Genomic DNA, 26,827 nt, shown 5'->3' with positions numbered 1-26,827 from the left:
AAAAACAAAGTCACGAAACACCTAAAAGAATAGATTAAACAGTATGTATTGCTTTATGAAGCTCATGTAAGCATTTTGGAGGTATATAATAAAATTTTTTGTGGATAAGGTCTGCAATTATGGAAGATTTTAAAAAACATTGAAAGCACGGTATGCTCAATCCACTACATTGCGCATATGTGGTGCGATCAGTATTAAAAATATATATTTATATACATGAAAAGGATTAACATATGTTGGTCAACAAATCCAGTTAAAAATGTAGGGTTTGTGTATATACACACATATGCAATTAAAATCCAAAGTATTTATTATTTGCAAAACTAGTGGTTAAATTAAACACTCAGAGGTTACAAGCTGCCAATAGAGTAGCTTGGTTTTGAGTGAATTTGGTTTAGCCTAAATTGATTCTAATGAATCACTTTTTTACACTGCAGATCCAGCCCGCACATGCAGACCCACCACCTAAAAGGGAATCACATATCAATATACTATGCGGCCCGCATATGTGCCCCATCACTTGCATATCCAATTTGTCACACCACCCCCTTCTAGATCCACCTTGCAAGACACATATTTGGCCCTAATGACTGCTTTTAGAAACCTATACAAAAAAGAAACCAATCCTTAGTCATAGTTAGCAATGGCTCTTTTTAATGATCTACATACTGCACGGCCAGTCAACCATCCAGAATTTGATCTTTTGCTACTTGTTTACACAGGTTTGGATATTGAAGTTGATCGGATATTGGAGATTGCATGTATTATAACAGATGGCAAATTAACCAACTCAATTGATGTGAGTTATTTTGTTGATCATGCATCTTTGTTCAGCTTCATGCATCATGTGTAAGTTTTTGTCTATTTCAACTTTCTGAATGTATATACAAGTTTACCTACATATTATCTATACAACTCTCTGAATGAAGGATCTTTTTTTTTTTGGTCTATTTTGTTGTTTATCTACATGCAAATTAACCAGGTTTGGAAGTTGTGTTGTTGCCTTTCTGAATGTATATACAAGTTACACTTGACACTGGATCATTGATGCCTAAATCTATATTCTTTTTGATATAAATGTTTCTGTATTTGCCCTCTTGGATTTCAATAACAGTATTGAATCTTTTCCATGCACACTAAATTATTGATCAACTGTTTTCCTACAAATGAGGAATCTCTGAGCTGTATTTGCTCTAGTTACAGATCTTGCTAACTTGGATTTCATTGTTTTTGCCCTTCTTTTTTAGGAAACAAGGATCTGTACTATTCTTACCTAATATGGTTGATTGAAGCATTTTTGTAGAACTGACTGATGGGTTCTACCTTCATTCTGTGAGCTTGTGCACTGAATCATTGTAACTTATTTCTTTATTCAGGGTCCAGATTTTGTTATTAAACAGACAAAGGAATGCTTGGATAAGATGGGAGAATGGTGTTGTGAGCATCATGCAGCTAGTGGTATCTGCCCTTTGTCTTCAAGTTTGGTGCTCTTTTGTTTTCTTCAACTAAAAGGGGGAAAAATTAGAAAGTTCATTTGCTTTTCTGGCAGGTTTGACAGAGAGAGTGCTGAAAAGTACAGTAACAGAAACAGATGCAGAAAATCAAGTATGAACTGGTTTTTAAATGTTCTCCTATTACTTGTTAATATTTTTACCCATTCCAGGAACAAGTAAAATGAAGGAAGATGTAATTATAATTCTATAAGTATACATAAAATACTGCCAAAAATGTGCAGGTAGGGGATTAACCGATTTTAGGGATGATTTCCTTTGGGCATATTTGATCTTGGAAACTATGATTCATATATCTTGATTATATCAACAATCAACAACCAACAACCAATTTTTGTTTCCACTGTCAAGATTTAGCTTGAATCAAACAAAGAACTTCTTAAAGGCTTTTAGACCTTGAAAGATGTAGTTGCATTGATCCTTTGTTGTATCATTACTGTATCAGCATAGTGTTTGCATCATTCTATGCAATGGTGACATCCAACTGAAAAAGGATACAGTGCTGTTTGGGCCAATCCATACCAAACATGTTTATGGATGATTGTTCATGTAGTTTGTTGATGATCCTTATGAATTGATTTATTATCCCTAATGATAGGTCAACTAGTAAAAACACTAGCTTGGCATGTTGTCAAGATTAGTATACTATTCTGTTCATCTGAAAGCCCTGTTCATTTTTTTTGGAAAATCAAACAGAACAAATTAAGAAGCAGAATGTCCTCCTAGGTTGGTTATTTGATATTTTCTCATCATTTATTTCTATTCAAGGCAAAAAGGTGCCTTGGTGCAACGGTAAAGTTGCTGTTATGTGATCTTGAGGTTACATATTTGAGTCGTAGAAACAGCCTCTTTCAAAATGCAAAGGAAAGCTGCGTACAATAGACCCAATGTGATCCGACCCTTCTTTGGGATCCCGCACTGGTGGGAGCTTCATGCACTAGGCTGCCCTTTATTTATTTCTATTCAAGGTTATATATTGTTTGCCAAACATGTGCTAAAATATTATTGCTTGACTGTAAACTTTTCCAACATACTGACTAATTAGTTTTCCCCCCATGACTACATATATATACTTTTTAAACCAGTATTAGCAAGGAAAGTTTCTAGTGTTGAAATGAATATATATATATATATATATATATTCATTTCAACACTAGAAACTTTCCTTGCTAATACTGGTTTAAAAAGCTAGTCTCAAGTGCACTGTTAAAAAAAAAGCATCTTGTTTTTCCTATAAAAAGCTCACACGAATCATTTGGATTTGTTTCTTGGATAGCAGTTCATCAGAAAATGCACATTTTCACAGCCATCTTATACCTTTTCATCTTTTCTTGATGGTGCCAACTGACCTCAAATTTTAGAGATGTGCAGTATGTCACATGACACTGAAACTTTACCATTCTAGCCATCCACCAATACCCAACACTAGAAGAACTGCACATTTTCCCCATTGGGGTTGTTCTTCTACCTGATTGGTGCCAACCAGCACAAAATTGAATCCCAATTGACACTGAAACTTTACCATTCTGACCTGCCATCAAAACCCGACTGGTATTTTAGAACTTGATAAGATTCTAGCATATTAGCAATGTATATTCAGATCAACTAAACATGAGTATAGGACTTCCATTTTGGTGAGTATGTCAGGTTTTGCAATGATTTCAATTGGTACCTTGGTGTTGAACTGTCAATAACTTATTTTTGTGTTGTTGATTGAACTGTTAATTTGCTGCCATATAATTTACATAGTAAACATGCTAAGGTATGATCATGGTCTACCATGTTTATCATGATTATTTGGTCCACATGTATGTAAATTTTTCTATGTATTTGTATACTTTGTCTATATAGGTCTAACTAGTGACTGAAGGCATATATTTTTGGAATTGGAACAATGCATGTTATCCTTTTCATGCATCTTGATGGATGGTTAATTGACCAATTGCAGGTTATAGACTTTGTGAAGAAGCATGTGGGCTCACAAACCCCGCAGTTGGCTGGAAATTCTATTTATGTGGATTTTCTCTTCTTGAAGGTTAGAACATCACTTACTTTCCAATTCATGTATAATTAAACTCAGCGTATATGATAACTTTATTTTACAATATCTTGGATCTCTGAGCTCTTCTATGCCATTCAAAAGCTTTACCCTGCAGTTGTGAATGTTGGTTTCACAACTTAATTTTTTTAGTTCTCTCAACTCTGAGTTGTGATTATTTAAAATTATGAACTGTCTTATTATTTATGAGTGATCCTTGCCTAGGGGTCATGCTGATCTTCTTTGTTCTAATTTTGTAGAATGTAAACCACTTTCATTAGTCCACAGATTCTCAAGTGGGACTAAACTGATTTATCACATTTAAATTGGTCTTTTCTTATCTGTGTTCAGTTATGGATTTTCAGGGTAGAGTTATTTTATGAATCTAGAAAAATTTAGCCTCACACAGCCTGATAAGGCTTCTTTCTTTCCTTTCAAAATTTGTTGCTAACTTATGTCCTTTGGTAATATGTTTGATGTTATCAACATGTCTTTTTTTTAGTATTGATTTGAAATTGCTCATGTGAGTTCATGTATGTAGAGTCATACATTTTAATTGATTTTTGCAAACCAATCAGATTCTCAACTCATTATCACTTCTCACTCCATATTTTGTTTACAAGTGCTGTATTATTTTAAAATGTTATTGCTGATCTTGCTGTTGATAGACTCACATATTACCTTTAGTTTAAGTACTTTTGATATAACTGACCATGAAGTGAGAAGAGGGAAAATTATGTACCACCCTCTACCACCTTGCACTTGGTGATTGAGCTCACCAAAAGCTACCTCACGCCTGGCACTGCTCCAACACCCCACACTGCCTAATGCCCGACCTTGTGTTGCTCCCCACCTGACAATTTGTGGTGCTCGACGTCTGACCTCCTCTTGTTGCCCACCTGACACTTTCTGTTGCCACTGTGTGCTAACCTTGCCTCATGACCTCCCCAACATGACCTTCCCTTGCTCCCCACTCGAGTTCAACCTTGCTTATCACCCCATGTCACCAAAAGGGAAGGAGTTTCACTTCTAGGGACCATCCATGTCCGGCCATTTTTGGGCGCATGCGATTTTGATCCAAAAAGTCTTTAGAGGAGAGTTCACTCCTCTCTTCTAAATTTTAATGAGGAAAACAAGGGAGAGCTCCCTGAAAGTGGTGCTCTTCTCTCCTCCCAAATTTATGCATGTAAATTGGGCCTTCCAGATGTGCTTAAACAGTTTGGAGAAATATTCTATTCTAGTTTGCTTTGCATACATCTTAGTTTAATTGAAGCTCAAGTGCTGTTCAACCTTGAATTGTGTTCTTTTTTCTTTTTCTTATTAAACAAACTGATGTATTAGATGTATCTGCTGTCACTGGCTTGTAATATTGTGGAAATCTCATTGGATTTTCTCTAATGCCATTGCTTTTTATCAGCAAAAGAAATTAGTTTGTTTTCTAATCAATAAAATGTCATCTGACAGAAGTATATGCCTTCTCTGGCTGCCATATTTTCTCACGTGCTAGTTGATGTTAGCAGCATTGTGGCTTTATGCTTCCGTTGGTTTCCGAAAGGTAATGCATCAGATACAATTTAACTCTGTTTTTTGCATCATTAATTTGAACATTTTTTTCCTTTTTAACATTTTCATTGCTTCTGAAAACATGATCTTTTATGACATGATGATAATCTTAAATTTCATTCCATCTCAATGTTATAATAAACAGCTGATTTGTTCAGGCGGTCAAGATTCTCATGATGCATATGCATGGTTCATTGCAAATTTCCTCTATTTAATGAACATACTTAGTGATATTAATATCGAATTAGGTAGTACAAAATCTAAATGGAAAAAAAAAAGAAAGAGAAAGAAGATAAAAAATATTTTTAAAATCTATATTTTGATTCGTTAAATTTTATTAAGTATAGATTTCTTTGGAGATAATAAGCAAATTAAATTGATAAGCTAATCAATAAATCCCAATGATTTCTCTCCTCATATCTCAGCATGCATTTTCGTGCACCATGGTATTAACCTCATCTTTTAATATATGAATATTCTTTGTCTATTAATATATGTATTAACATGTTTCAAATTTAATAAATAATTTCATACTATTGATATATAATTATTAATAAATATTAGCAGATTTTGTAGTTGTAATAAAAACTTAAAATTTGTCAATAATCTGTTCGATATTTGGCAAATAAGTTCAGATATTTAATATGCAGTTATTAATGAATAATATACGAATTTATGATTTAAATATAAACAACATAAACATTGAGGATTTGTTGCCTTTGCCTTTGTCATTTCATCCAATAGTGTTCCCTTAGGAAGAAATATGATAAATGCTAAAAACTCTGACAGAATATTAGAACGGGAAAATCCATTAGTTTGTTTCTAAGTCATCTTTGGCAATCAATCATCAATTCACAGTATTTTTCTCGCATATATTTGATGAACTATCATATATAACATACATTCATGATTAATGCCATGATGAATGATCTTTATACAAATTTAAGAAGCTAAATAAAACTTTCAAGTGAAAGGAGTCGATGACTGATGGGAATGAATAACATACTTTATTGGCCATGTAGCTCATTAGTAAGGGAACTGTAAGTAAGCAAAACAATTCTGGTAGGGAGAAATGTAAAGCACATTTACTAGTGCTCTAAGTATTGTTGTAGTTTATTGAAAGAGCTTCTTGTGCTGCCTTCTGTTGAAGAGTTTCTGCAGTATTTACTTGAAACACTAATCAAGTAGTTATCAGAATGTGATAAATTACAACCCGAGCAATTTGAGCATGATTGTCATGAATTTATTCTTTATGCAACTCAACTGTGCATGTGTGGAAACTGCAATGGTAACATTGGCAGAACAACCAGTTTAATTTTAGCTGCTCTCCCTGATTGCAGTATATCAAACTTTCAATTGTGAATTCAACTGATAACCTGTGGATGCTAAGGGGCAGAGTTCTAAAGTTTTTTTGTTATTCCATACCTACTAAAAATTTTCACTACCTGAACTTGTTTAAATATCCGGACTAATGATGACAAATGATAAAACCAATGGGTATCCAAGTCAAATGAGTAAAATATCCTAGTACTTGTGGGTATATATTCGTTTCGGATGATAAATGGATACCCAATTATATGTGTAGTATTCACAATTTTAAGCACTCTTACTTGCTGAACCTGATTGTTAAGCATGAGGCGCTAGAAACCGAACTTAAAAACTGTCGGGTATCTATGGAGATCAATATTAGCTACCGATTGTCTTATTAGGATGTGTTTCTTACTTCCCCTGATCTGGTTAAATTTCAGAAAATAAGATTACCTCTTTTATGAAACAGAGAAGAAGAAAGCACCCAAAAAGGCCAAAAGCCATAGAGCTATGAATGACATCAAGGAGAGCATCAGGGAACTAAAATACTACAAACAAGCCATCTTCAAAGCATCAAACAACGGCAAGCTGTGACACTTTGATGTTCTGTTTACGCCATGGATTGGAGGAGAAAAGGTAAGTTATTGGTAAGTCAAGATGATTTTTCGATTGGCTGTACATCACCTTGTATCCTTTGGAAGAATGTCTCATTTTTCAGTTGGATGCCAATCTTCCCAGTTGAAAATTTTATGAATGTTGAATCACTTCTCTCGTTACCAAGGATCATAGTAGAATGCTAATGTTCCCCAAAGGTGCTTTCTTTGGCTTCGTTTACACAGACTAATGCTGCAATAGGAATCAGTAGCATGGAATAAGAACTCTTTTTAGGCAAATGCTACAACAGAAGGAAATATGTAACATTACGCTGCTTGAAACGTGAAAATTTTAAAAAATACGAAACATTAAAATATTCTAATGCAACGGTATTATCCGCCACAATGTGTGATACTTACCACGTGACGTTTAATATTACCATGCATAACATTAACTACGTGAATCATAAGGTGTAAAAAATTCGTTAACCGTTAAATTGGAACTGCCCATTATTTCCCTAAACCCTAAACTACTAAACTAAACAATTAAATCCATTTTTTCCTAGTAATTTTTTAATATGCATATATCAATATTAATTAATTCATACATTTATTATTTTTATGAATATTTACTCATTTGAAAACTAGATTTTGGATGTGATGTTAAAATTCGCAATTAAATAATGTAATTTTTATTTAATCGATGTTTTATTTATTATTATTATAAATAACTTTTCTCATTTGATTCACTTTATATATGATTTTAAAATTTACATAGTTGAATAATAATCAAATTGATGTGTTTATTTATATTCCTAATTCATTTGCATTTTTATACATCCATGCAACAATCACAAAAAACTTATAATCACCAATAATATCACTATTACAAACTAATACAGCAGAATAAGAATTAATAAAGATAATTATAGACTATTTATAGTTTGTCGTTGCTTCTAAATTTGGTTGTAGTAATAAACTATTTCTTATTATGCGTTATTTAAAATAGCTAAATTTAATTTTTATGAAACTTTGGTTGTAGTAGTAAGCTCAACCAAGAACGAACAATTGAATTCATACCACGACTCCGAACGATCTGAAAGGTTACAGATTGCTCTGCCACGGACTCGTAGGTGCGAGCACTTGCTCGTCCGTAAGAAAAGAGTACATGAGCTTTTTCTATTAACTCTATTAATACGGTAACATTAATAAGAAAGAGAAGCTCATCGAATTTTACCAATGTGGAACTATTCTCTGCACTTCCATTTTAATTAATGTTATTCTGAACTTACTTTAAAAAATTAATTTCTTATTTATCTTTAATTGATTTTGAATAAATTCATAGTCTAAATCTATTAACAATTGCAAGCACTTTGATGATACCTCAATTTTTTATAAAACTATATTAGTCTTTTTTTAAAGCCCAATATCCAACAGGTGGTGGACAGGGAGCTGTTAAGTTAGGGCGTACATACGTAGATTTTGTTCTGGAAGGTTTTAGTTTTACTCCATGCTTTTTACTACGGTCCAGAATCAGTAGATTTGTTTTTGATTCGTTTCTACAATTCTTTTCCTTTAAAATTATCAGAGATTTCGTTGGCGTGGCGTAGATATCTGAACCTTTGCTTGCATCTGTTTTTGGTGCAGATTGCTCTACAACGCGCAGAGATGGTCGAGCTCAAGCAAATTACTGCGGTCGACAGAATATGATTCCCATCTGGAGCACAACGATGCTTCTTCTCCTTTGCATTTTCTTCAAGCAGACGAGGCATTAATTTGTTTCAGGACGGCAATGTCCAGTGTGTTGCTCAACGAGCTATCTCGACTTTTTCACTTCATAGTTGATTGTCTTCTCTTGTCAACTGTGGAGCTCTGTTTTTTTATCAGACTGTTGATAAGATCCAAGTCGTAGATAATGGATGTGGGTAGCGATCATGTTCGCCTCTCTGCTCTTCGGTGTGCATTCTGGTGTCGTCCTCGTTCCTCGTTCCTAGCCAACTGCCTGCCTCAAAATTCCCATTTCAAGTAACGCAGGGGAGACCCACGTCCGAGAAGCCCTGTTCCACAGCGCCGAGCGACGCCTCCGGTGAGGGCACCGTCCTCTTCACTCGTCTCGATCTGGCTCTGCGGTCAATGGGCGTGGACGAGTTCCTCCTCGGGTTCCATGGCAGGCATCCGCCGGCGGCCAGAGGAGATGCGCCGCGCGTGTCCGTCGCGAGGGCGAGGACGGCGGCGGAAGCGTGGGAGGAGGTCCCCGGCCAGGGCGGATTGCGGTACAGGGACGCTGCTGTGGATCCGGTGACCAATGGGCGGTTTCATAAGCAGGAGCGACAGAGTCTGCTACAGACTCCGATGCCAGTGGGGGACGAACGAGGAAGAGGCCTGCGCTGGATGATCTCTCGGACAAGCTTGATCTCCGGAGACAGAAGAGGATGATAAAAAACAGGGAGTCAGCTGCGAGGTCGAGGGAGATAATTACTTATCGATAATTATTAATGAGAGACAATTATTAATTATATTATTTTACAATTATTATTACTTATCGATATATTTTTTTAAAAACTGATACCACAACTAACCATGTCAATAAGATAAAAATATGCTTAATGTTCAGAGTCAATTTGCACATAAAAAACAACTAAATAGTATAACTGAGTTGGTTATGACGCAGTAGACTTGTAAGGGTTTAATTCCTGACGAAGTCAGGTAATACCTTCCTGTGTCGTGATCAACTGCAGTTTTTCAATTTATCTCCTCATAAATGATCGGGGTAGGAGCCACTGTTAAGATGGTAGATTTCACCTTTTGTAAAGAGATGAAAAACAACAAATAACAAGAAATTACAGGATGATTAAAAAAATTACTTATTTTCAGGATAAAAAAGATTATTATTATTTTTCCTAATCTACAACAGAGGTAATTACACGGAGATCCAGCCGCTACTCTGCGTCAACAGGGAGAGGAAACCTGCAGACGGGGCAGGAATTGCTCCGCATTAGCCACTCCTTCAAGCACACCTCGTGAAATTGATGGAGGCAAGGCATCGCCAGAAGTTGAGTCGCCGCGTCGAAGTCGTCGAGGCAGATCGGGCACGAGCCAGGCTCTTCCGGGGTCACCGTCTGGAGAGCCTCCACGGCCGCTGCCGACGCCGACCTGCAGGGCCCTCCGCCGGACTCCATCTGCATGCCAACGTCGTCGCCGAACACTGAATGCAGATATTGATAGTCTTCCACAGGCAGAAACAAGCGCAGGTCGGTGGAGGAAGTGGAAGGAGCGGCGGGGACTTTGATGACGGCGGAGATCTCCACCTCGACGAGCTCCGCGATCGAGAACCGGTCGAGTATGACGAGGGTGTACAGCGAGAAGGCCACTGCGAGAAGCTGGAGGTCGTCAGGGCGTACGTGGTTCGCCGCCGCGTAGGAGAGCATCCGCCGCGTCTCTTCCTCCCATGTGGCCTGATGGGCGAGGCGATCGAAGTGCCGGCGGCAAGTGAAGTGACCGTCCTCAGAATTAGGAGCCACGAGGCGTGAGAAGTGGCAGGTCAATTGGGGCAGCACGCCGCCCGACGCACGGCGGCGCGCTATCGCCACCTGCCCCTCGACTCGGAGGCCGACGCCACCTGCGTCGGCTTCCCACGCCGGAACCTCCACGAACGACATAGCGCCGTCATCGGCGCCGCTCCTGTGAGTCGCAGAGTCGTCCATTGCGAAGAATTGAACTGGTGGGCGAGGGCAACGCAGCGGAGGTTCTTATATAGCGCTCCACTACTAGATCGGATATAACGGATATTCCGTTACGATCTTTAAGGGGTTAACAGAAGATATCGTGCCATAAAACAGAGTAAGAAGTGGGAAAATAAGTATATTTCCATGACTAAAATATTTTAATATTATTTTTTAAAAAATTAAATAAACATTATTAAATGCAATTCCGGCTACAACAAACAGGGAACCAAATTGACATCTGATTCAAAGAGAGCGACAGAGAGCAGAAACGGCTTCGACAAATCGTGTTGAAGTTCAAAACTCAACACAATACAAGTGGTAGAGCCTTTCTACAAACTAAACTCACGAGCTTATTCATCGCAAATCATTTCAACTACAACGGTGTTAGCATTTCGATTAATTCTTATGAACTTCAGATCCGGTCGCAAATCTTTTTCCTTTATCAATATTGACAAATTAAAATAAATTAATAATTTAAAAATAAAAGAGATATTTTTAATCTCGATGAGGTGATATTCGATAGTCCTCTTAATTTGCTCATCTAGCCACATCCTTTCCTCTTTCTTCCGTGGGACGTCCACAAAATCTTTCTCCAAATATCTCTCAGGTGGTTTGCTTTGCCTATTGCTTATATATGGTGGATGTAACCGCCAAAAGTGAAAAACAACTTGAATCTAGCGCTAGATTACCTTATTTGATTTTGAAAACAAACTAGATTTGTTTCCGATAAATACGGAAATATAACTGATTTCCTAAATTAACGGAGATTAACAGACAAAAAAAACCTATATATACGAGAGCAGATAACAAGAACGCCTGTTCATTTGCTCTTCTTCACCCAAGTTTATCCTCCTTGATCGATCGATTGCTGCGACGACCATGCCGAGGTACACAGACGGCGTAGAGTGGTTTGACTGCGTGGAGTGCGGCGGCCACCACTTCACCATCACCGCCGGAGGCAAGATCGCGTTCGTCGAGCTGTTTGACGACCCCGTGGTGATCAACCCCGTCGACGACGTGGTGGAGCACGGAGAGAAGACTGTTCTGCAGGTGACGGAGTTGGAGAGCGAGAGCACCATCGACGACGAGAGCACCGACACATGGCTGCACATCTTCGACGTCTACCTTGAGGACTCGCCGGCCACCTTCAGCGCTTTCGTCTCCGGCCGCCGGATCAGCAGTGTGACTCGCTTCAGCTGAAGCGTATATATTTTTCAGGCTTTGTCTCGTTAATTAATTTGTAGTGTGTAATATGTGATTAATTCTTGACGTACATGTTTGAACAGATTAATTGTCCTTGATTGTTTTGTTCTTTATGGATGCTTTGGAATAAGATTTTTTTTGTTATTAATTTGCTTTTTTATGCATTAATTCATCCAAATTTGAAAGCTTGTTCTCATCTCTCATCAATTAATCTGCAACAATATAATTGATTCAACTGTTCATGATCAGTTAACTACAAGTTAGGTGACTGATGGTGGTCAAACAAGTTTAAAAAGGTCGATTTACAGATTTAAATGATCAAATTTGACAAGACAGTGAACAGATGGATAAGATCAATTAACTACTAGATAGAAATTAAGTTGAACAACAACTTTATAAAAGAAAATTTTAAAATATTTTGAAGAGGTTAACTCTTGTGAGATTGGAGACGAATTGCTACTGCATTTCTTATTATCAAGAGACAACCAAAATGATAAAAGAGCAAGTACAAAGATCATTGTGTAAAATTTTTTTTCACTTTTTTTAAATATTTGTGTTTTATTTTTTTTGTTATGTTTTTGTAAAAATAAATTATAAGAGATTTCTCTGTCTTCGAAATATATCCAAGAAGGAGAAAATTTAGTACTGATAGATCGCTAAGATTAAGTTATAGAGTAGTCGTCTTGGGAGGTGAACCAAGTAAAATTTGATGTTGTATGTGCGACATCAAATTTAATTTAAGTTTTTCAATGTGCATCCAAATGATGAGCATGAGATAGAGATAAAGTAATTGAAGTTATTCACTGTCTAAATATATAACACGATCCTAACAGAATTAAGAGATTAATAACAACTAAACAAGAGCACCTTAAATTTTAATTTTTGCGTTCAGATTAAAGCCAACATCAATAGAGAGATTCGTTCAGCATTCATTTATTATGCGTTGACTTAGTCTTCCTCTTCAGATGCATGGGAATGCTAGCTGCAGATATAGACAGAGAAGAAATAAATGATGGCAAGGGTTCAGAGAACTCCGCGTTGATTTGTCTCCAAAAGAAAAGGGCTAAAGTATCCATTTCAAAAAGTATTAAATGATACAAAAAAAGTATTTTAATACAAATAGTCAGAGTAACAGAAGTCAAAGCATTACGGAATATCACAATACCTGAATGCAAGGCCGTAGGTCAGTTAAAGCTACTGGAAAACAGGGAAGTAGCATCATTCAGGGAAATCGGGAATGGGAGGTTTTGCATGCATGGAGTATTATCCAATTGCAATAACTTTCATCCTTGTTATTATCAATCAATTTAAAGTATAATGAACAGTCTGAATTTATTTTTGTGAAGGCATAGAGCCATAAAGAAGAGGCACATGATCATTTCCTACAAAATTTTTGATCATTACTTATAAAATATCTTATATATGAAATATATAAGCTGCAAAGATATATATAGATTGATTTGAAGTTTAAGATGTATCACATTTAAATCTCATGTGGTTGCAGGAGGAGGAAGATGAGATGAGGATTCACCAGGTGTGTACTTCTCTTTCTTTTCCTCTGGAATACCAATAATATCTCTGCGAGACTAATAGTTTGTATCTTTGCAGCTTATGGAGACTGGTATCCCTGTTACTGAGAAGAGAAAGCCGCCGCCACAGTAATAGTCTAGAGATGAGGTGTTGCCTACCTGTGCACTTGTCCTAGCTCCTCAACTACTATTGTTCATTATTGCTTATGAGTGAATGTGAATCATTTGCAAGATGTGATGATGCATCCTACCATTTTCCAGATAGAAGAATCATGATAGCTAAAGCTTGTAGTTCACTGGAATTTATGAGCTTTTGAATTGCCTCATGGTGTATGGCACTAAATTCCATATTTGTTTTCTGTTGATTTAGAATACCAAAAAGGGCAAGTCACTCGATCATCTACATGTATATTTTCTATACAGATTCGGCTCAATTGTTTGCCTCAGTTGTTAATTGGCAGTATGAGCAGGAAGATTGAGACTCTCTGTGCGACTGCGCACGATCCGACGGAAGATCTCGCGCAGTTGTCGCTCCAATGGCTCCAGCCCGTCCTTCATGGCGTCGCAGATTTGCGCCAATTCATCCGCCCTCTCTCTCAGCTGCTCCTCCTCGCCTTTCGCCATGGGGAAGTTGCTGACCTGCACCAGCTCCGCCATCTGCTGCGTGCACCTCTCGATCTGCAGGATCTCCTTCAGAAGCCCCGCCGAGTTCTTCCTCTCCCTCTTCTTCGACGACTCCACGATCCGCTCGTGGAGGTATGTGATGGCCGGCGCCCACGGCAAGGTTCGGGAGACGGCGAAGTGGACTTGGAGGCCGCGGTCCTGGCAGGGGATCGCCGCCACCAGGGATAACATAGTGAAGAGGAGCACCGCATTCATGGTGTACACCGGCACCGCCAGTCCCGCGGTGGCGGCCACCTCGTGGCCGCGCGGCGCCGCCAGGTTGCTCCCGATGGACTGCAGCTGCCGCGCGGCGGACCACGAGCCTGACACGCTCCAGGAGAGGGAGCGGAAGCTGGATACTTTGCGCCCGGTGGTCTTGGATGAGGAGGCAGAGGAGGAACCGGAGCCTCCGCTCCGGTCGAAGGAGCGGTTACGGTGGGATACGGTGGCGGAACCGGCGTCCCTGTCGTCCAGCATAAGCACGGCGAGGTCCGCGAGCGCCTTGCGGGCGCGTCGCACCTGACCCTCGCTGATTCCTCGGCCGCCTCCGGCGGCGGGTTTGAGGGCCGCCACCACGATCTCGAGGTGCGCTCGCCACCGCCGAAGCTGCTCGATGCCGTCGCGCGCGGCGTTGCAAATGTCGAGAGCCTTGATGGCGCGGTCATAGTAGTCGGCGACAAGGCGGTCCACGGGCGGCCGAGCCACGGCCTCGCCGCGGTCGAGGAGGAGAGCCCGGAACTCCTCGTGGCACAGCAGGAATCCATCGAGGAGCCGGCGGAGCCAGGCGATCGACAGCAGCCCATCCCCCTCCGCCCTCGCGGCGGCGGAGAGATCCACTAAGACTTCCTCAATGCAAGATTGGAAACCGAGCAACAGCGCATCCTGCCGCTCGCCGCCTGCGCCCGACTCCATGCTCTGATCCCGGCGGAAGTTGAAGATAGACCGGCCGAGGGAGGCGAAGGCGACCGAGTCCTTGGCGTGCATCGTCGCGCCAACTACACCATTCGATTGGTGCCAAGGAAGGAGAGAGGAAGGAGACAAGAGGCGATGAGGAGGCGCCGCCTTTTTAATACGTCGAGACGGAAGGTCAACGTCTGCACTCGCGGTCGTGGCAGACGAGAGTACGCGGACCATCAACACGGCACGGCGCGTCCGCGTATCTTTACCATGGATCCGTACGGATTGCAGAGACTAGAGATAGTTGAAAAAGTCAAAGTGCCGTAGAATCCGTCACCATTCAAATGGTTCGTTTGACCGCATAAAATATAACCAAATCTACGACTTCAAATTTGCAGGGATACCGTGGAACAATTCAAGTCTAAAGTCTGTTCTAGATCTCTCCAGTCTCCAATTCCTAATTCCAAAAGTTTAATCTGTAAATGATTTAATTGTATTGCTGGTATCCTAATTGCTATAAGGATACCAAATGCTGATTTTTATTTTAAAAAAAAAAAGACAATTAACCACAAAAAAAAAGACTATTTGAGCTTTCTTGCGTGGATTTTTCTTCTTCATTGAATATCAAATGAACGCATGAGATTTGAAATTTGACCAAACAGTATTTGAGTTCTGAAAACGATATAATCCCTCCCTTCGAGTTTGTCTGCATTGATATATACATGCTAATTACTGAAAGATGATTCACCTTGTTTGTCTTCTTTGTCTGAGAAGACATTCTAAAAGATATCTCTGGCCTCAATCTTCCATCTTTTTAATTCATCATCTGAAATTCTGAAGAAGAATGCAGCAGCATCAGTCCAATGCCACAGACCAAACCATTCAAATGTCACTCTCATTTTCAGTTTATTTTATTTTGGTCAAATGTGGCAGTAGGTGTAGCCTCATATCACCCCCCACCAGAATCCTTCTACCCACACTGGACAAGCCACGTGGAACTCAATCCATAAAGTTTTAGATTGATGTAAAATCTTATTATTATCCTCCTCAATAGAAAATCTTGCCTAGACACTAATTTGGATTGCAAATATTTTAAAGTAAACTAAGCTTGATACATTATCTTAGAGCCAATTGAAACATCAAAATAAAAAAATACAATATATTCTATTTTACATTATAGTCCCTTTACTTTATTTTCTTACTCTACTTTTCTATATATATATTTTTGGTAATTCAAATATTCAGATCCGATTAATTCTGAAAATGACTAGTTCGACTCCATAAAAATTTTCCACCGGCCGCTAGAATAAATTGAGAAGCGGTCACAACGGTCCATCCAAATGGTCATTATTCTTAGACTTGTCCTTAGATGCCCCATAGTAAGCTACAATTGGGACTCAAATCTTAGATGTCTAATTATCCGTTGGAAGACCTAACCACTGCAATGTAGCCTCATGGGAAGTGATGGCTCAACCTCTTCATATGTTGTTGTAAAAGTGTGATAATGCTCATCCTAGGTGTTCCTCCATTGCTCACCTCAAGACCTTGTAGAAGGGAGGTAAATCAAAAGTACAAATCGAACGGTTGAAGTCCCTGACTCTAGTCGCATGAAGAATTAATTCGCCAAGGGCATGCACATGTAGAATTTCAAATCTTGCTCCATTATTATACATCTCTGCCACCCGAATACCAACTCCACTATGCTCGCTCCATTATTATACATCTCTGGGGCTCAACCTCTCTACATGTGCACTAAGTATCGCATGGAAATTTCCTCATGTACTGTCCTGTTCAGTATGATAAAGTGCCTTGTCCTCCTCTCCATTTTACTGATTGAATTCATCTTGTCTCGCAACAAACATTGTTTGTGCCCACTGATCATTGTTTGGATTGTTTTGGAAACAAAAAATAATGCATGAATTATTTCAAACTACCAATATTTTAAAGAGAATATATAGTACAAACACACAATGAATGGCAAGATTAATTAGCCAAATCATTAAAGAAACTCTTTAGAAAAGCACCTCCACTAAACACTTTTAACACAATTATGTTAACTCACTTGTTGTTGTCGGTGTAGAGCACACACAATTCTTTGCCTCGATCGCTCGCCATCATTAATTAGTACATAAGAATGGAGGTGGAACCCTTAAATTATTGGCACACAGAGACAAATTAACTAACTTGGGATTAGTGGAGAGCTTTGATAAGAGATTATTATTTCATGTGAGAGCTTAAAATATTCTCTTCTTTGTGAGGCTTGTCCTCCAGCCTAAACACAAGCAACTGTTTAAGCATAGCAATGTTTTGGTAACAAAGACAAAACTCTACAGTAATCAAATAAATAAAAATCCACTGAGGCAACTCTTTGCAAAGAGGACAAGACAAAGAGATCACAACCCTTTTTCTAAAATATTATTTTATTTTTTATTTTATTTTTATTTTGGCCTGTGATTAATTTAATTTGCAGGGTTTTGTCATGAAGGCCTTTAGCAGGCAGATTTGATAGGAGATGTTGACATTTGAGATGTAGGACATTGTTTACTCAGTTTCTCTAAGTTTAAACTCTCTTCCTCTCTAGTGAATAACTCATTTATGTTTTATTTTAAAATTTATGATAATCAAAATTAACAATTTTAAAAGTACAAATTAATGAGAAATTGATAATAAATTATTTTGTACCTTTGGTGTTAATGTTTAAAATTATTATTATTATTTTTTTTCACTTTTTTGACATTTTAACTGAATGATTATGTTTTATGAAAGAAAAGGAAGGTGGAGCAAATAACATCATCTTTTTTCCTTCGTGTATTATAGTCTTTGTCTTTACTTACACGAAATATAAAGAAAAAGAAAAGCCATTTTCATTTATTAAATTACAGATTTATTTATTTATTTGCTCCACATCCACTTGATTTGGAAGGAAATTCAAAAAAATTAATTTCGCTTTTTTCATTATATTGGGCTTTAAAGTAAAATTAACAAAATATTCTTATAATTTTATTTATTAGCACGAAGCAATGGTGTCGTGCTGAAAATTAAGGATAAAAATAAAAATTTTAAGAGGCATTTTAACATTTCTGAAACTTTCCGTGGTCGAATGAAAATTTCCTCTGATAATCAAATTAATTAGAGTAGATCAAGCATGTGTATAATTAAAAATTAAATAGGGCTAAGCGCCTTCGTGCTCGATCTCATCGGCCTTCCCTTTCCTTCGCACAGGTTAACCCTGGATCGCCCACCACCATCCACTTCCCGATTCCTCCTTCCTCGATGACGAGGAGCCTCCGCCTGGAATCCCAATCCAGCTGCCGATGATGGACGACCGCAGATCTGTCGAGTTCGATGTCGAGAGGCGTGGATTCCTCGAGTTATCGTGCTCGCAGGAGGTCGTTGTTTTTGTAGCCCGATCGCCATCGGCGGAGGTGAGGCGATGAGGAGGGTGCCGTCGCGATCAAAGGAAGCACTTTTACTTCACGCGTAAGTACTTCGATTTGACCCCGTCCTAAAAAGTCGTGTTTTTCCTCGATCGAAGCGGAATCTTTGTTCATGATTGTGTTCGATCGGAATTAAATGCGAAATGTTGGATCTTGATGCGTCGGTATGGGCGGCGATCTTCGGATGTGGCTTTGGAAGCGTTGAAGGATGCGCCTTTAAGGGCGGAAGCGAGCGTTTGGGAGCTGGAAAGGTGAAACCAACGCCCCTCGCCATTATCTTAGGTCGAGGACGAGCAAAAGCAACGCTATAACTGCGAATTAACATCCCGCAGGAGAGTGAGGCAGTTGTTGGGCGGGTGGCGATTGCAACATCGCCTCGCCTCCCACGAGCGATCGCTTTCAGTAGCTCTGTGCGGGCTAGCGACCAGGCTGTACGCTTCGATTTCCGCGGCTGCGATACAAAAAAGAGCCATTATTGCTGTTGAGAAAGAGAACGGAACGCCAAGCCGCCAACGGGCAAGGCTCGTGGCTTTTACTGACACACCTAAACGCAGAGGATTAAAAAAAAACAGTATTTTGGGTCTCATGTTCCATTCCCTTGCCCTTCCCTCTTCTCATGTCACACCTCTGTTGCTTTGTGAGGGAGAGCGTTGGGAAGGCGTGCCCACCGGCGCTCGTGTCTAGGGCTCGTGCGGGATCCAAGCTGCTGTTTGGGCTCGGTGCGCGGCTACCGAGTGACTATTCCGTATAGGTCTTGGCTTGCTTTCCTGACATCAAAGTGGGCCCCATAGAGTCGTTTTGCCCTCTGTAGCATAGATTTCGATTCATCTCGCCAAGCCTTGGAGTCGGAGCGAGGTTTGGCCGAGGAATCGTGGAGCTCTCCGTCGATGCCGGTGTGCGATGGGTGCCGTTTAGTAGGCGATTTGCGCGATGCTCGTAGAATTCAAGGTATTTCCAGTCGGTTTTTTTTTTTTTTTTTTGCATTCTTTGTCCTGCTTCGACTATTTTGTATGGAGTTCACGAGACTAGATGTACAATTTTGGGAATTTGTGTGGTCGCCTTGCCTCTCGTTTTTTATTTTATTATTACGCAATAGTGTTCTGAAAGTTGGCTATTGGTGCTACTGCTTCTGAGGTAGACGTTAAATACAAAAAAATTTCATCTCGATATTTGGGTTTGTCGAGTTCCAGGGATAAGAATTTTACCCTTGTCTACTAAAACATGTTTAGTTGCTACGGATGGTTGTTAGATCGAAGTTATCTTTGATAGATTGCGAGCTTCAACTACTGATTTGGTTTTGTAGTGATATCCATGGTTTGCTAGAAATTGATTAGATAATTTGCGGTGGCATCCCATGCTTGTTTTTTCTTCTTTGTTTATGGTTTTCTCTTTTGCTCCCTTTTCTTTGATATGCACAAATTTTCATATCTAGATAGTCCAATTCTATGCACTTTAGATAATTTACATATGTCTATTGTGCTTTCGAACTTTAATTATTACCACCTTTTCTGAATTGTATCTTCAGTTAACTACTGCATCTACAACAGTGATGCTCAATCGCCTTGTGGAATTCAAGTTTCTTCACTGTAGCAGGAATAATTTCCTGAATAGTAACCAATGATTGACATGATGAGCCTTGATGGAGGAGAAGACAAATTTTTCGATGCAAACAATGAGATCAGCAATTCCATAAATTCCTTGTCATCTGACAACTCTCTTGCTACAAATCAGCAACTGTTGCGGAGCCTTGATTATGAACTATGGACAAGCGAGCCTATGAGCGTTCAGGATAGGCGAAAAAGATTCTTTAGAAGAATTGGGTTTGATGAGCTTGTGCCATCTTCTGTAGGCTGTTCCAACTCTACTGAAGTACCAACTGTTGTATCATCAGAAGAGCATCTGAATTCGGAAAGAATTACAAATACAAATGGCTCAGTTTTGGACCCTTTGTCATCTGCTGATATGAGTATATCTGAAGATTCCTTCAACTACATTAGGGATCTGGACACTGGTAGAAAATTTGTGATCCATGATGTTGCTAAAGATGGTGTACCCAGTATCTTTAAAGAACTTGGCTCAAATAAGCTGATGACACTGCATGATTTTGAAAATGCTACTGGCATGTCACCCTCTGTTCAAAGATACTTACGAAGGGAACTTGTTCCTTGTGGGGAAATAACTTCCCTTGTTCCTTGTGGGGAAATAACTGCATGCACAAATGATGCAAAGAAAAGCAAATATTTAAAGTGGTGGAGATGTTTAATAAAAAGGAAGCCGTCATCAGAATCAAATAACTATTATGTTTCAGTTAAAAAGCCAAAAATATCAAAATCGGTGAGAACAAAAGTTTTTCGGTACAAGAAAAAATGCATGGAATTCACGGCACTATACCTGGGTCAAGAAATTCAAGCACACAAGGGCATGATAACCACCATGAAATTTTCACCAAATGGAAGGTATCTTGCAAGTGGTGGTGAAGATTGTGCTGTACATGTTTGGCAGATTGTTCAAGTAGAAAATTCTTGCAGATTTAATAGCACAGATGGATCACTATTCCCACCCAAATTAGTGGATAAAATTAAAGTTATTAATATGTTTGTAGGAAAATGTCATAATTCAGCTCCTGTTTTCATTCCAAAGAAGATATTTAAGATTGAGGAAACCCCATTACATGAATTGAAAGGGCACACTGGGGATATCTTAGATCTCTCTTGGTCACAAGCTGATGTAAGTTCTGATTTCTGACCAACTCACCTCTTCATCACAAAGTGATTGTGCTTCTTGCCCTTCTTTAAAATTTGATCTACATTCATGATTCAACTACAGTCCTTTCTCATTGTGGTAGATCTTATAATTCATTCTGCTAGATGATCTGGGAATTCTTTTGGACTGTTATATACTATAACCTTCTATCAAGCTAAGCAATTTATGAAAGAAGTTTATTCCACTGTTGTTTTGATGCTACTTTCGATGGTTTTAGCTGACTTCATCCCTTTTGTTGCAGTGTCTGCTCACATCCTCTAAAGACAAAACTGTTCGCATGTGGAAAGTAGGCTGCCCTGAATGCCTTAAAATTTTCCAACACAATGATTATGGTAATAAAGAGTTGTAACATTGTTCTGTTATTGTTAGTTTGGAGTATTTGTTTATATTTTATAGGAAATTCTGTTGACCTTGTCCATTGTGATCATAGGAATCTACCATTTGTTAATGTAAATTCGTAAGTTCAATTTGCATTTGTGTTCAACATGAGCTTGTTCTTGAAGTCAATATTTTGAGAATTTCATGTATATAGGTTGAGTAGATTTTCATTAGATTGCTTGTTTCATTTTTTGAGAATTTTGTTCAATGATGGAAAGTCTTATTTTTTCCCCTTTATTTTCTATGGTAAGCAGTGACATGCATTCAGTTCAACCCTATTCAAGAACAATTATTTGTTAGTGGCTCAATCGATGGTAAAGTTCGTATATGGGAAATTCAAAAGAATCGTGTGATTGATTGGGTGGATGTAAGGGACATGGTAACTGCTATATGTTATCAGCCAGATGGAAAGGTTTCCTTCTTTTTACAACTATGCAATTCTCTGTTTTTCATCCTTCAACAATGCCTATAATCATTTTTTACTATGGAACAGGGTTTTGTAGTTGGTTCAATCAAAGGGAACTGCAAACTATATGATTGCTTGGGTACTCAGCATAATTTCTTATCTCTCTTGTATGGGATATGGTTTTACTGTATAACGTTTATCATGTTCTTCTCCTGTATAATCCTTTCTCCCAATTCTTATATGTAGCTAAACCAAGCCAGCTTGCATTGCAATTTTGCCTTTTAGGTAAGAAGAAATCTTCTGGCAAGCGGATTACTGGATTCCAGGTTAGTCGTTTGAGATTATTATAGTTGTTAAGCATGTTTAAGGTTTTCTTGGTAAAATTTTGGCCCAACCATAGGTCTTTTCTTGCAGTTCTTTCCAGGAGATTCCAAAAGAATTATGATCACATCTGCAGACTCTTTAATCCGGATCTGTGATGGGCCTGATGTCGTTCAAAAATTCAAAGGTGGAGATCAATTTCATCTTCAAACTTGATAGTCTTAAAGTTGAATATTTCTTCTTTATTTGGAAATGCTATGGCTCAAACTAGAATACTAACCTAATGCAGTTAAATTTAGACGTAATTTGATAAGGCATTTCGACCTAAAGTCTTTTGAAAATTTCTAAAGCAAGTCTTTTGTTGACATGTCTAAAAATACAACACATTGGGAAATCTGTTTTTCTTTTTAGATAGCTTTTGTATGAAATTCTCTTTTGCATTATTTTCTAAACTATGTATTTCTTAACTAAATGATGCTTCATAGGTTTAGGATGAATGCAGTTAGCAAAAGGAAAGTTGAAACAAAGTTATACATGCAGAACAATTGGTCTAATCATTTAGAAATTTGAGTAGCGTGTCGATTTACAATGTACATATATGCTAATCTACTGAAGAAAAATTTTGTATGAGCATGTGAGACATCTGCATTCTCAGTAAGTAGGTTTGAAAACATTTTTTCTGTAAGTAGAAGATGGTGGCCACAATGTTTAGGGAAACTTAGGAGGTAACAACTTTACATATAGTCCAGTTCCAATATCATTCTTTGAGTATGCCATTTGCATTGTCTATTTCTCCGTGCGAAGAGGAAGCATCAATATATCTCTCAGTAGAATGATGTGGAATTCGTTTTGCAATCTGAGTTGAATGTGTTATTGAGACAATCTGTCCATTGCTTGATTGATGCCGTCATCGACAAAGTTTTTCAATTAAGTGCTTAAACTTCAATTGTCATGCAATGTAGGTCCCCGGAAATCCAAATGTCATTTATCTGCATCATTCTCTTCCGATGGAAGGCACATTGTATCTGTAGGCGAGGACTCAAATGTCTACATCTGGAGTTATGATAAATTGGACAAACAACTATACAGAGGTGCCAAGTTGGTCCGTGCTTCGGAGTTCTTCTATTCTGAAGGTGCATCCATCGCAGTGCTGTGGCCCGGCATGGTCAACGAAGAGACAATCACAAGTGACAATCTTCAGGTTCCCACTCAACACCGCAGAGCAACATCAGAATCTATCCCTTGGCTAAAGAATCCAGACTGCATCTCTCTTGGAGCATGGCTTTTTCCTGATGGTTCATCAAGATCATCAGCTACATGGCCGGAGGAGAAGCTTTCCTGCCAGACGAAGTTGCCATTGCAATCGGGAGACACTCGCGAGCACTGTCTACGACTTCATAGAGATTGCTGGAGCCTCACACCTAAGCAGGCAGGCGCATGGAGTACAGTCATCGTAACAGCAGGAAATGATGGGGCGATAAGATCCTTCCACAATTTTGGATTACCTGTTAGGCTGTGAATCAAGAAGAGATATCACACAACTGTGGATAGTCCAAAAAACAAAAAGCAATTGAGGCAAGAACAGCCTGAGATGCTTGCAGTAACGGCTTATATTGTCGGTCAAGATGAGTCCGCGAATGGAGGATGATGTTGTGTTTCCATTGAGAGAGTGAAATGATGATCATGATAGATCAGTGCTCATTGTCTTATTTCCCTAAATCTAGGGAAAAAAAGAGGGATTTTTTTGTTTGTCAATGTATAGCAGAAGGCAATCACTTGCAAATGTGAAGTATATCACAAAATCCTTTCCCACAAAAAGGGAAGACAGTTGACATTGCTTGTGTCTTTCATGCTGGTTGGTTGGGATGACAATGGATTGAATGTTTATATTTTTGGCGGCGCATTTGAATTTATATATTTATTTAAATATTACCATCTACTAGAGAAAATAGAGATAAAAGGAGAAAATGGATTTGTCAAAGATTTATTTTTCAATTTGTGATTTCTCGAAAGAAAGAGGGAAAGAAATTTTTAAAGTTTAAAAATATTTCAAAATTGATTAGTTATATATTTTAACAAAATAGAATAATTGTTTCTGTAGGCAACATAATTAAAATAAGAATATGTTTACAAATTTAAATAGTTGTAAATACAAAAAAAAAAATTGATAGTAAAAAGTTTTGTAAAAAACAAAAAATTATTCCCATTGTATCTTTAATCTCACGTGCCAAACTCGAGAATGAGATTAGCGGCAGGTTTATTGACTTCTATTTGAAAACGTGTCATTTAAATGTCAACTAATTGAGATCCGTCGCCATGCAAATCACGTTTACCAATTCTATTGTAGAGTGATGTGTCATTAGTAATCGATCATCTGAATTAGTCAGTTCTTAGAACTCTAAATTTGACTCCTGGAACATAATTGAGTTGGTTACGACGAAGTAGACTTGCTGAAGAGGATAAAGATTCAAATTTCGACGAAATTGAACAATACCTTCTTCTATCGATTTATATTTACCTCCTCATAAATGGTTATGAGACCGATCGTGTAAGACCACTGAATGACGGATTCATCTTTTACGATGAAAACTATGTACTTGATTTTTAATTTTTACCAACACTTGAATTTTTCAACGCTATAATCTTCAAGTTTGCCGGCTGCTGCTAATTTATTATTACGAAGATGAGCTCACAATCAATTTTATATCTCTCATGCCGTAATAAACTTGATTACTAACTCACCTAATCAATAACATTAATCAAAATAACCCTAGAAAATTTGTTTTTTTTTGTCGTGAACAAAGCATTGAGACTGGCATAGAGAAAATGAGAAAGAATGAACAAATTTCGAACCTTTGTGAACTGGAAACTCAAAGGTCAACGGGTGATCGATCGGAGTAGCAACAGGGATCGTGATCCTGATCTTGTTTTCAGAATGAACAAATTGAAGCTTGATCTTTGGTTAGATATCCGGAAATTGGCTCATGAGATCCCAAAGGGCTCCAGGGGAAGGCACGGTCGGAGTGGAGAGCAAATTGGCGACGGGGCTATTGTTGAAGAAGTTGCTGTTGAAGTTGTTGTTGGCGAAAATTGGGCTCAAATCGTGGAGGAAGCTGATCACTCCGGGGTCGAACGCCGGCGGCGTGAAAAGAGTGGGGGAGATCGGCGGGAGCGAGGCCGGCACCGGCGACAAGATCCCAGGGAAGGAGGCGGTCCGGTCGAGGGTCGGCCCGCCCTCGATTTCCCAACGCCCCGAAACCCCCGGCTGCGCCCTGGCCTCCCTCACGCGCGGAGACGACGCGGATGCCGATCTCTCGAAGGAGGCGATGCGGGCGGCGGGGGAGATCGCCCCGGCCGGGGGCAGAGGAAGCGGCGCGGCCGGGAGGGGCGGATCGGCGGAGGAGGAGCCGGAGCCGGTGAGCCGCTGGACCAGGGTCATGAATTCGGTGGGCTCGATGTGGATGATTTTGGGGGAGACGGTGTAGATGATGACCGGATCGCGGGGCCGCGGCGGCGGAGGGTCGCCTGCAGGCGGGGGGCGGTGGCGGGGCGGAACGATTGGCGGTTTCCGGATCTTGTGGGACTCTTTCCCGACCTTGAGAGGAGATGGCCGGGGACCCTGGAGCTCTCGCCGCGGCGACGGTCGGAGATCCGACGGATCCATGACTTTGGTGAGAGAGAGAGAGAGAGAGAAGGAAGAAGGTCTGTTGGTTCGCGGTTAAGTATCGCCCAAAAGAGGAAGAGACAAAATGGAGCCAATTGTTTATTTATGAGAAAGAAAAGTAACTTTTGACTTTGTGAAAGATTTTCGTGCGAGTCTACGACTTACATGTGTTCCGCGATTTTGACTTGGCCCCGGAGGCGGCCGGCGGCGGCGGGGTCGACGGAATAGAGGAGGGAGGATATGAAAATTTTGACAAAATTGACGAAGTCAATGCTTCAAGCCGACAGATATGAAAATTAAAATAAATACGTTAAATAAAAATGTAATCAAATAGAGGAAGAATTCAAGTCGAAGTTCTAAAGTCAATAGCTTTCGGCTGCCACCATCTCAAAAGTCAATGCCATTGGCGTTGGCCTCGTCAAGGCAGCCGTTTTCAGCGCCGGATGAGTTTCTGGTTGAGGTTTGTTAAAAGGAAGTGAACGATGCCTCGATTTTTTGCTCCACTTGCGGCGTTCATTTGTTTTTTTAGAACTGAAATATCTAAACATAGTTTGAGTAGGTACGACAAAAAAGAGTTTTTTTTAAAAAAATAAAAAATTATTGTGAAAATAAACTTTTGAGAATTCTTCACATTATCATTGTCTCTTTAAATTACGATATAAAGACTAACTTTTTATGATCCCCACATGTTCTGTTCGTACATAATCATAATCATCCTACCAGTGAAGAGCTTGTATATAAAATCATAGTCATCCTGATCCTTTAAACGAACTGGATCAGTGCCTGTTAACATGATTCAAAAGCAACATTTATGGATGATACAGTGGA

The 26,827-nt window shown here is 39.2% G+C and overlaps 4 protein-coding genes and 1 pseudogene across 7 annotated transcripts; 2 read left to right on the top strand and 3 right to left on the bottom strand.

Annotated features, from left to right (window-relative positions):
• Positions 1 to 722: 722 nt before the first annotated feature.
• On the top strand, positions 723 to 8,745 carry LOC141828997 (oligoribonuclease-like; the record flags this gene model as incomplete). Of its 2 annotated transcripts, XM_074716400.1 has the most annotated exon segments (7): positions 723 to 799; positions 1,377 to 1,458; positions 1,550 to 1,605; positions 3,460 to 3,546; positions 5,014 to 5,104; positions 6,890 to 7,056; positions 8,661 to 8,745. In XM_074716400.1, coding segments are annotated over 6 exon segments (518 nt in total), but the record flags the coding sequence as incomplete, so codon positions are not given.
• LOC141830246 (U6 spliceosomal RNA) lies at positions 3,731 to 3,827 on the bottom strand (annotated as a pseudogene).
• A 5,058-nt stretch (positions 8,746 to 13,803) lies between the features above and the next one.
• Positions 13,804 to 15,157, bottom strand: LOC141828994 (protein ROH1D-like). Its single transcript, XM_074716396.1, has one exon. It carries the CDS (start codon positions 15,115 to 15,117, stop codon positions 13,921 to 13,923), a length of 1,197 nt encoding a protein of 398 aa, XP_074572497.1. The 5' UTR covers positions 15,118 to 15,157; the 3' UTR covers positions 13,804 to 13,920.
• Positions 15,158 to 18,238: 3,081 nt separating this feature from the next.
• Positions 18,239 to 24,196, top strand: LOC141828993 (WD repeat-containing protein YMR102C-like). 3 transcript variants are annotated; one of them, XM_074716394.1, is made up of 8 exons: positions 18,239 to 18,510; positions 19,993 to 21,194; positions 21,472 to 21,562; positions 21,863 to 22,020; positions 22,102 to 22,153; positions 22,261 to 22,340; positions 22,429 to 22,522; positions 23,298 to 24,196. In XM_074716394.1, the coding sequence occupies exons 2-8, from the start codon at positions 20,085 to 20,087 to the stop codon at positions 23,852 to 23,854; spliced, it is 2,142 nt and encodes a 713-aa protein (XP_074572495.1). In that variant the 5' UTR covers positions 18,239 to 18,510; positions 19,993 to 20,084; the 3' UTR covers positions 23,855 to 24,196. The 3 variants fall into 3 exon arrangements, with proteins under 3 accessions (XP_074572495.1, XP_074572493.1, XP_074572494.1); XM_074716392.1 differs by having other exon boundaries at positions 21,860 to 22,020; XM_074716393.1 differs by lacking the exon at positions 18,239 to 18,510 and adding an exon at positions 19,260 to 19,415 and having other exon boundaries at positions 21,860 to 22,020.
• An 852-nt stretch (positions 24,197 to 25,048) lies between these two features.
• On the bottom strand, positions 25,049 to 26,001 carry LOC141830001 (protein MKS1-like). The gene has a single exon (XM_074717471.1). The coding sequence runs from the start codon at positions 25,997 to 25,999 to the stop codon at positions 25,298 to 25,300; it is 702 nt and encodes a 233-aa protein (XP_074573572.1). The 5' UTR covers positions 26,000 to 26,001; the 3' UTR covers positions 25,049 to 25,297.
• Between the last annotated feature and the right edge of the window lie 826 nt (positions 26,002 to 26,827).

Source organism: Curcuma longa, chromosome 5 (genome assembly GCF_044706935.1).
Source record: "Curcuma longa cultivar G26 ecotype Majalengka, Jawa Barat chromosome 5, ITB_CL_G26_1.1, whole genome shotgun sequence".
NCBI classification, from domain to species: Eukaryota; Viridiplantae; Streptophyta; class Magnoliopsida; order Zingiberales; family Zingiberaceae; genus Curcuma; species Curcuma longa.
This window is presented reverse-complemented; position numbering and strand designations above follow the sequence as displayed.